The 9,881-nt window shown below is 43.9% G+C and overlaps 1 protein-coding gene across 1 annotated transcript; it reads right to left on the bottom strand.

Moving 5' to 3' along the window:
* Positions 1-60: 60 nt before the first annotated feature.
* Positions 61-7,822, bottom strand: LOC146384601 (mixed lineage kinase domain-like protein). Its single transcript, XM_084936592.1, has 11 exons — positions 7,743-7,822; positions 4,236-4,668; positions 3,988-4,065; positions 3,672-3,849; positions 3,406-3,506; positions 2,792-2,927; positions 1,834-1,918; positions 1,612-1,754; positions 1,307-1,356; positions 1,070-1,210; positions 61-969 (listed from the first exon to the last, which is right to left on the bottom strand). Exons 2-11 carry the CDS (start codon positions 4,660-4,662, stop codon positions 914-916), a joined length of 1,395 nt encoding a protein of 464 aa, XP_084792718.1. The 5' UTR covers positions 4,663-4,668; positions 7,743-7,822; the 3' UTR covers positions 61-913.
* Between the last annotated feature and the right edge of the window lie 2,059 nt (positions 7,823-9,881).

The raw sequence follows: 9,881 nt of genomic DNA, 5'->3' as shown, positions 1-9,881 counted from the left end.
CGTTGAAGCCGGTCTGTGCTGCTTTTCTGTCATGTTCTCATTAAAATTAGCCGATAATCAAACCAGACGGGACTTCCTGGTCTGAGGGCCAGCCCCGGGGTCCAGTGTGATTATTAATAATAATGATTTCATTATTTTGAATCATTCAGAGCTGCTCGAGCAGGTTTGGATGGTTGGCCTCAAATGTTTAAGGTGGAAATGAGCAGAATAGATTTAATCTGCAGAAAAAGAGTTGGAGATGATTAATGTGAGACTGATGAATTGTTTGGTTAATGAATTTTAAAAAGCAAAAGGTGGCAGCTGCACCAGTGTTTTTCATTTAGCAAATGGAACAAAGTTCAGCTTTTGGCACTTTGCACCAAATCATTTTCCTGCAAGTTGTTTCAACAGGTGTCGTTACAGCGATGAAGGGAACAGCTTTGAGCGGGGAGGTCGTTCTTTGGTTTCACGTGAAATCTGAGCTGCAGTGTTCAGGACAGCTGTGAGAAGAGCTGGCGACGTTTAAGTCTGACTTGACACCGCCACAGGAGGTTGGACCGACTTGTTTCATACGCTGTAACGCAGCTGTTTGTGGGATCTTTGAGGTGTTTGTGAGATTCTGCCAGAAAAAGGTGGTTTGAGTGTTTTAACACAAAGAACAAAATGTTTCCAAGACTGTAAAGCGTCCAGACTTCCACTCATTTATCTTTGAAACAGTTGAAATTCAGAGACATGTGCAGAACAAACAAAGCTAAATCTTCCAGCTGTTTGGGTTGATCACAGACAGCAAAGAGCGAAGGATGAGCCTTCGAGGCAGCACTCTTTCATACAGGAAGTGCGGATTTTGTTAACTCCCTGAATTTGGTATTGATTAATGTTTGTTTAACAAAAGTTAAAATCAACACGTTGTGTTTCCTCTTCAGGATGATTCTAATCAGTCTTGTTGTTCCTCCATTTGTGTCACCACACTGCGCAGTTTATCCAGCAGCACTGCACAGGAGAAAATATCAAGACTGTAATAATGAACAGAAACTTCAGTCTCACCGTGACAGTAAACACATGCACTCAGTCACAGAGTAACTGAACTCACCTCCAGCTGATGGCCTCTGGAAGCCGCCGTAGGCCCGGCACTCGTTGATCAGCTGTCCCAGTTCTGCAGGACAGTCATCAGGAAGCGGCTCTCGATACTTCTCTTTACAAACCTTCTGATAAATGTCTTCATCTGAAAAACCTACGAGACATTTGAAGACACGTCAGGAGGAGAAGTCGATGGAGAGGACTCCAAATCTTAGTTTAAATCTGCAGTGAGTGTAGTTTAGATACAAACCTTCAAAAGGATTCTTACAGGTTACAATTTCCCACAGGATGATTCCAAAACTGAAACAAGTTCAAAAGGAAATTTGATCATTTGACAAACCACAGCAGGTCTGAAATCAGTAAAGTGTTCTGAGGTCAGCCAGGAGCTGTTTTCACACAAACCCCCAACCAGAGGAGTCTCGCTCCGATGGCACATGTAAGTCACTTCTACATCAGCTTCACTTTCAGACCCACAAGCTAAGTCCATCTTTTAGAAAGTTTATGAATGAGGGCCTTTGAGCACACCTCTGTGGACCGACAGCCGTGGGGTCTCACCTGTACATCTCCCACTCTTTGCAGTAGCTGAAGCTGGCGTCGCGGAGCTTCTCGGGACAGTGGTAGCACAGCGACCTCACGGCTCTGTCCTCCGTCTGCCTTTTCAGAGACGTCTCTGTTTTCGACAGCCTGAAACCTCCCAGCTGGAAACAACAACCAAACCGTCATATGAAGCAAATATGTTCAGCTGCAAGGAATCCCAGCATGCATTGCCTTCAGTACCTTGACGGTGTAGTCTTTCGTCACCAGGAACTTGCTGCTGTTGATGGACCCGTGAACCCTCCATTTTTCCTCTGTATTGTGCAGGCTAAGATACGACAGGTAAACTCATCATCACCAACATGACTCTATGAACGACACGGTCACTGTGAAGCTGCCCAACTCTAAAGACGATGTAATGATTTGCAGACCTCATAAACTTTACTCACAGAACTCAGAAAACATCAAAGGTTTCAGCTGAGAAACTTTACAATGCAAAGAAAAAGTATTGGCTCATTTTGAACTTGAGGGCAGGAACATATCTCCTAAAAGTCGGGCCGTGTTTCCCGCTGTGTAGAGTTCCTCTTCTTTTAACAACAGCCTGTAACTTTGTGTGAACTGAGGACAGAAGCTGCCGTACTTCTGGGAGAGGAACACTCCCAGGTCTCCTTCGTTCTGTGTTTGGTTTCACGACGCTCCAGATGTTCTCAGCTGGTAGGCCGCTTCGCCACCTGCACTCTTCTACTGAGAAGCCGTGCTGTTGGAACGGATGCAGTCTGTGGTTCAGCATCATCCTGCAGAAACATAAAGGCCTTCCCTGGACGGAGCATATGTTGCTCTAAAGCCTGTATATACCTTTCAGCATTGATGGAGCCTCTCCAGATGTGCCAGCTGCCAGTTTCGTTGATACGATCCCCAACCCATCAGAGACGCAGGCTTTGAACGAAGCACTGATAACGAGCGGGATGGTCCCTCGCCTCTTCATTAACCCGATTAGGTGCAAAATGTTCCTCCATCTTTTCCTCGTAGCACCACTTACTGTTCCAGCCTCCAACTTTTTCTGTGTGCTGTTGTAGATAAAATAACTCTGACCCTGATCAGATCTGCAGATCGTTGCATTCTGTCTTCATTTACATTTTACACAGGGTCCCAACTTGTTTGGAGTTTAGGTTAGAATCTGTAATAAAGCAGACACACTGACCGATAGAGTCCTCGTGCTGCATCCAAACACATGTGAGCTTTCCTGATCCAGGTCAGAGTGAGGTCAGAGTCCAGAACCTGGCGAAGACTTCCTTTCTCACAGTACTCCATGATGATGAAGAACTGAGGCTTGGGTCCTACAGGCAGACACAAGGACAAGTTATTACAGGTTTGTCACTGAGTGTATTTATCTGTGATGTTTTCACGTATTTATATGTGGGGATAGCGTGTAACAGGCACTCTGGTCCACCGTGAGGATCCCCCCCCGACGTGGACATGCATGCTTCAGTTGCAGTACCAGCAGGAGATCACTGGTGACCAAGCAAGCTATGAAGTCCGTTCCTTCTGTGCCAGGCACGACTAAGCTGATAAAATGTGTTAGTATTGTCTGTCAGTTCCTGTTTTCATTTTAGGGTTAGCCCCTGGTGTGGATTTCTGTTTTCATCTGTCCTTCTTTCTTTTTTGAACCCTCCTTATCTACGTGTAAAGTGATCAACTGCATTTCCTGTGTTGGCTGACGCTCTCGTTTTCATGCGCTGCAGTTAATTTTTCAGGTTTGGCTCAAATACAAGTGCTCGTTCCAAAAAATATGCACCTCTGTGTTCACACGCTCACCGTTCTCATCCTGGATGCAGATTCCAAACATTCGCAGGATGTTGGGCGACTCAAACTGCTTCATGGTGTCGACTTCCTTGTTGAAAATAGACTTCACGTCTCTGGATGTGGAGAAAATGTTTGATGGCAGTGAATACAGCAGGACACAGAGAGCACTGGGAGCCTGAGCTGGAACAGCATATAAGTGAATGTGTGTGTTATTTTCTAATGGGAAGGACTATTTTCCTGTGTTTCTTCCCAGTATGGGGCTGAACTGTGGCACAGACCGTGCACTGGTGTTCATGGGGTTGATGTATCTCTTGATGGCCACTGGGAATCCCTGATATTCTCCTTTGTAGAGCTCGCAGCTCGCTGTTGTCTTGAAGGGCTTTTTGGGATGTTGATACTTCAGTTCATCTGGTTTAATCTGTCGCACAGCCACGCTGCTGAAACTGGGCTTATTCACTGTGAACAAAAAAGATAAAGACTCCATTATAAATCCCACTTTCTCCACATAAGATGTGTGGTTTGTCAGTAAGTCATCATTCACAGACTTGTTTATGACACAACTCTGCGCAGGGCCGCTCAGCATGTCGTACTCACACATCTGCACCACTTTGTCCAGCTGTCTCAGTATGGTGTTGGTTTTCTCCTGCTGCTCTTTCATGTAGTCCATCAGCACTGAAGAACAGAGAGAAACACAAACTCTGAGTCTGGTCCAAACGCTTTAACAGGATTTATTCTAAGTGTGGAAACACTGAGAGGAACAGAATCCGCTTTGGTGAACAAGGATCAAAACACTAAAGAGCTCTGCTTGAACGTCTCTAAAGACAAATTCAGTTTCTCCTCACATTTGGTCACCTCCGTGTCGTCCTCCTTCCCGTCCATTTCGTCTTCTGTCTCTCTCTGTCTAAACACCTCGTACAGCATCTTGCTCTGCTCTGATTGCAGAGCTACACACAGGACCTGGTAAGCGTCGTTGAGCCGCTCGCTCACCGTATCAAACTCTTCTCCGTGGCTGCCCGATTTCAGGATGCGCTCCACCAAGTTGGCTACAGTGTATTTTTCAATTAGCTTCTGTGTTGACTCCAGAGTTAGGATCAGCTCCTCGAGGGCTTTCTCTACCTGTGGAGAGAACTCTGTGATGGACTTCACCACATCCTCGAGTGCTTTGACTCGGACCGAAATCCGCTGGCAGCGCTTTTTGTTGGCCTTCACCTTTTTAGCCAGCTTGTAGATGTTTGTGGCAGCAGAAAAGAAGGGCTTTACCATTTCCATGATGAGCTGAAGAGACAGAGAGGACAGCTTATAACAGGAAAAATGCAACAAATCAAAGCACATCCATCAATGCTTCAATGCTCAGGAGGCGTCCTACTGAACTCAACTGGCTTCTTTTAATGTGAAAGAGTCGTGTCTCTGCTCAGAGCTCCTCACCCACTTAGTCCTGCAGACCCCTCACCAACCCATCTGTCTACAGCTCCACTCTCTCCTCACTTGTGAATAGGAGAGATAATTTCGAGTCAAACTCCAACGTAGCTGAAAGCCTGGGACCAAAGCCAGCAACTATGACAGTATTACATGGTGTGTAACCAAGCAGGTTTTTAGTCCTTCCTCTCACGTCTCAGTAAGTCTTAGTTTGTTCCTCCTTCATCTTTGGCATCACGCCTTCATGTCTTTGCAGCTACCTCTCAAAGACAAATCAAGACCTTGGATTACTCTCCAGTGTTGATCCACACACAAAAACCACACAGATTTGCCTTTTGTGGACTCGCTACATCATGAATTTATCTGTAAATTTATAGGCTACTGCAGAAATGTCATTATATCCCAGGTTTCTGTGGCCCGGAGGCCTGGGTATTTTTACCTTTTTAAAATGTAATTATTTTTGTGATAAAATAAGCATTTTATAGTCTAAAAAACTAATAACAGGGACATATTAGGGTTTATAAGAGTGTGGAGAGGGTTTTTATGGCTTACAAATAATAAAATTAACATATGGTTTCTACTTGATGGATTTTCACCTGTCGCGGGGTCCCAGAGGTTTTATCTGTAATGTGTTTACTTGGTAAGTAGAGTTTAGTGAACAGGATTTACAAAGGGGTTATAAAGAAATGACCTTAGTTTTTTTACAACGACTGTGTTATTTCACCTACATTATAACCACCCTGGTTCTTTTTGGCAGATTAAAATATCTTTACAGAACTATTGTTAGACTTGCTGCAGTTTCTGCGGCCCTCTTGGCCAGGTCTCTCTTAAGAAAGACATTTTTAATGTCAGTGAGACTTTACTTTAACTGGATAAATAAACACATTTAAAAGTGACTTTGCCAAACACTGATTGCAGCGTCTGCCCACAGGAATAATGTTTGGAGCTCAGATGAACTGATATCATTCATGACGGATACATTCAGAGCTCAACTGGTAATGTGGCATACCGGGCACCTAACAGCATCCCATTGGTTCATTTTCATTACTGACACTGGATTGTCCAATGAAATCTCTTTTATGTGACAGACCCCGCCCCTACCTTCGCTGTGCACTCTAGTGATGGGATTTCCGGCTCTGTTTAGAGAACCGGCTCTTTCGGTTCGGCTCACTAAAAAGAGCCGGCTCTTTCGGCTCTGAACCGGCTCTTCAGGTTGTTTTGTTGCTTTAATTAATTTATTATTAACAATAATATAAAATTATGCACAAAAGGAATTACTAATGTAAAAAGAAAAAGTGGTTTTATTTATATATGTTTATATATAAATATATGCAGTGGCCCCTAGAGACAAAACACGTACAAACTCCAAAACACATTTCTAGCGTTAACTGAACTTCCAAAGCAGAGCTACTAGATCACTTAAATTACACAATTGAAAGCATGAAAGCATATGTGTATTGTTTGTGTGTTTATACACAAGCATTCATATATAGTCAAATAATTTTTTTAAAAAAAAGTTCACTTACCTGTTACTACCACACACCAAATCCGGTCGTTGGTACTTGCTGGCTTGTGTAGCCACTAGGTAACAAAAGTTCAACACTGCCCCCTAGCATCCTGGAGCACTTCTGTTGTCTTTTGTACGTGTTTTGAGTTTTTATGTGTTTTGAAGTTTGTACGTGTTTTGTCTGTAGAGGCCACCGTAAATATACTTTTATTTATTCACTCCACATAAAATGTAATAAATAAATCATATAATACAAAAACCAACTATTCACATTTCAACTTTTAACTATTTAAATTTTCAGCTTTTTCCTTTTACAAATTTAAAGTGAAACAACACAAAACACTGCAAACCACAACACAATTAAATATAAATTATAATATGAAAACAAAAATAAGATGCACATTCTCTGTCATATGGGCCTGCATGAATAAACTTTCTGAATCCTTTATCATCTGCAACTGAAAATAGTTGTGGATGATTACTATACCTTTCTAATGTCCCTGGCTCTCTTTCTCTCTCTCTCCCTCCTGCTCTGTTCCTGTGCTACTGACTGTAACTACCGCCCCTCCCCCCTCTTCCCAGCGTAAAGCACAAGGCTGCGTGCGGAGTGAAGCGGGAAAAAGTGCGAGAGAGAGAGAGGGTGAGAGAAAGAAAAAAAAAACAAAAACCACCGCTCGCGATAAGGAGCCGGCTCGTGTCGTTCACTTCAAAGACCCGGCTCTAACAGCCATTTCGTTCCCGACCGACCCATCACTAGTGTGCACTCACTCGCAAAAGAAGTGGCGAAAAGATGGAGCTGATAATCTGAGAGAAAACAATAGAAACTAAAAATAGATGCTGAGAATGTGTGGAATGAACGACAGGTTAGCGGCCGTTAGCTGCAGTAAAAGCAACGATCAGCAGTAAAAGCAACAACCAGTAACAGCTGGCAACAACCAGTAACCGGGCCTCCCAGTCACAGCAGGCTGTAGCTGCTCCAGCTGTGAAGAAGTGAGGAAGAGACGAGGAAGGTGAAAGTAACGTGGTGAGCAAACAGAATGAAGTAAAACACAGTCAGGAGTCGAACCCTCAACCTTCAGCTCCACAGGCGAGCAGCGTTAAGACGTCAGCATCCAGCTGCTGGTTTGTTACGTCACCGTGTGCCACCTGGTCCAAAAACACCAGCGTGGATTTTTTTGTCCCAGTTCAGCTCGGAATACATCGCATATTAAAGGCCAACAAGCCATTTTCTGCGGTTTAAATACGGACAAACGCTTTTTCACCAAACACGAGCTTTCTGGCTTCGTGCTTAATCTTTCCCCTGTTTCACTGAGAGATGCTGAAACAAACAAACAGCAAAAGTGTAACTCCGCCATAATCCGGGGAGTACTGTCCAAAAACAGAGCAGCTGTGAGCAAAGAGCAGAAAATGCAGAAAGACGGTTTACCTCTGAGATAAAGTTGCTCTTCTTCACAGAAGTTTGCTGTCAGAGCACCACAAGAAAACGAAAGTAGCTCCTGCTTCCTGTTTATGTCTCCCAGCTAAGCGACCCTGTTTAACACGCCTGCATGAGTCACTATGTCCCAGAAGCAGCACACTGCACAGCCACACCCGAGCCCGGCACTTAAAAGTCTTCATGAAAAGACACCAGAGGGATTTCTGTTGTTACTATTAAACAAAATGACCTCAACAGACAAAAAGCTTTTTATTTCATGCAAACCTCGCCTGCCTCCAGGAGTCACTTGAGTTAAGTAGAGGATACTCAGGGCAGCCTGCTGGCTTTCCTGAGCCTGCCAGAACAAACCTGAAAGGTTGAATAATATAACACAACAACAGTCGCATCAAGGTGCTTCGTATTGTAAGGTAGACCCTACAATAATACATACACAGAAAGTAGCTCACAAGCCTCCATTGCACTGGAGATGTGCATACTTTGATGAGCATACTTTTTTTTACCATGTTGTGCAAAGCAATGACCAGTAGAACAAAGCACATATTGTCCTCTAGTATAATGAGGAGAGAGAATCACTGTTCAGGAAGATCCAGGGTTAGAAGATATAGAAAATATTGTCAATATTTAGAGCACATGCTACCCTTTCTCTGAAAAAGCACATCACCCACCTGCAGAAGTGGAAGAAGGCTATGAAGTGAAGGAAAGTGATGAAGAATCTGAACGATGTTCAAGCAGGTTCTCAGGCATCCAGCACATGGTAGTCTGAGGAGCTTGGAAAGAAAGTGACTGGGCTTCTTGAAGTTTCTTGAATTTTCAGAATGTGAAACTGAAATAGAAGATGTGTCAGAGGACTGCACATCTTCCATTTCAATTATGATGAAGAAAAGAATCAAGCAGGAAAGAGGAGTCAGCTGAGACAGAGGAATATTTGCAGTAATGTGAGGAAACACTGATCTGGTCTTCTATCCTCCCCAGTGACAGACGATGCCTGACTCTCTCATGTGCCACAGACAAAGACAATCTACCACAGTCCAAGCACAGATGCCAGGTCCCATACTCCTTCAGCTGCTTTGCTACTCGAGCAGTGAAAGCATTATACACAGTGTATTCTGCTTGTTTTATGCTTTTTAACGTTCACATGCCAATCGATGCATCAGAGACCAAGTTGGGGTTCAGTAACTTGCCCAAGGACACCTTGGTAAGAACTCCAGACTAGAGCACACAGAGATTGAACCAACAACCATCCAATTAGCAGATGAGCTGCTCTGCAGCCAACTCAATGACGAACAAGGAGGGACAACGAGAGAGGAAGAAAAATGGACCGAATGCAGCTGTAGGCATATGTGGGTGTGTTGATTCTTACTGCCGCGCATCCAGTAGAGTCGCTACGGCCAGTTCATGACATCCTGAGTCTGGGAGAGAAGTTTTAAAGGTGACAGAAGATTAAACATAGAAGCACAAAAAGGATATAATTTCTTGATAAAGACACAATAGATGATTATTGTTCACGACACAAACGTATTCCCATTTGAGGTGTATGGAACAAGTGGGTGTTTCTCCTGCTGTGATGTAAGATCCTGGTACTGATGTGACTGTATGAGCACCAAGTCCCCTTCAGAGGACTCTGTCCAACAGAGCATCCAAGTAAACCAGGGAACTATGAGATAAAAACATGGGCAGCATGTGATGCAGGTCCAGCTGTACATGGAACATGCTCGTGTGCGATGGCAAACCGTCTGTCCTGCAGTCAGGACACGCGAGTTGTCCCTAACATTGCAGGTTTCCAAAAGAAAACAATCACCAGTAACACCTTGTTTACTGTATATGACCCTTGGCCTGCAACTGCAGAAAGAAAGCTGTCCATGATGGGACCAGTGCAGAGGAATGAACCTGAGCTTCCTCCTGCACTTGGGTCAAATATGGACACGTCTTTGTCCTCATGAAAGTTTGCCTTCACTCAGACCCATGCCCTGCTGTCCTACCATGCCAAAATATAGAAAACTGTCAGGTAATGAGTTGGAATAAAGTTGAATAAAACCTTGAAACACAGAGATGGATGATATTTTATACTTATTGCTTTATAAACAGTCAAAGCAAACGGGGTCATTTTTGAGCCCAGAGAACAACAGATGT

Source organism: Perissodus microlepis, chromosome 7 (assembly GCF_051167445.1).
Source record: "Perissodus microlepis isolate ML-2025 ecotype Zambia chromosome 7, ASM5116744v1, whole genome shotgun sequence".
Taxonomy (NCBI): Eukaryota; Metazoa; Chordata; class Actinopteri; order Cichliformes; family Cichlidae; genus Perissodus; species Perissodus microlepis.
Note: the sequence above shows the minus strand (reverse complement) of the source record. Positions and strands in the feature narration are given on the sequence as shown.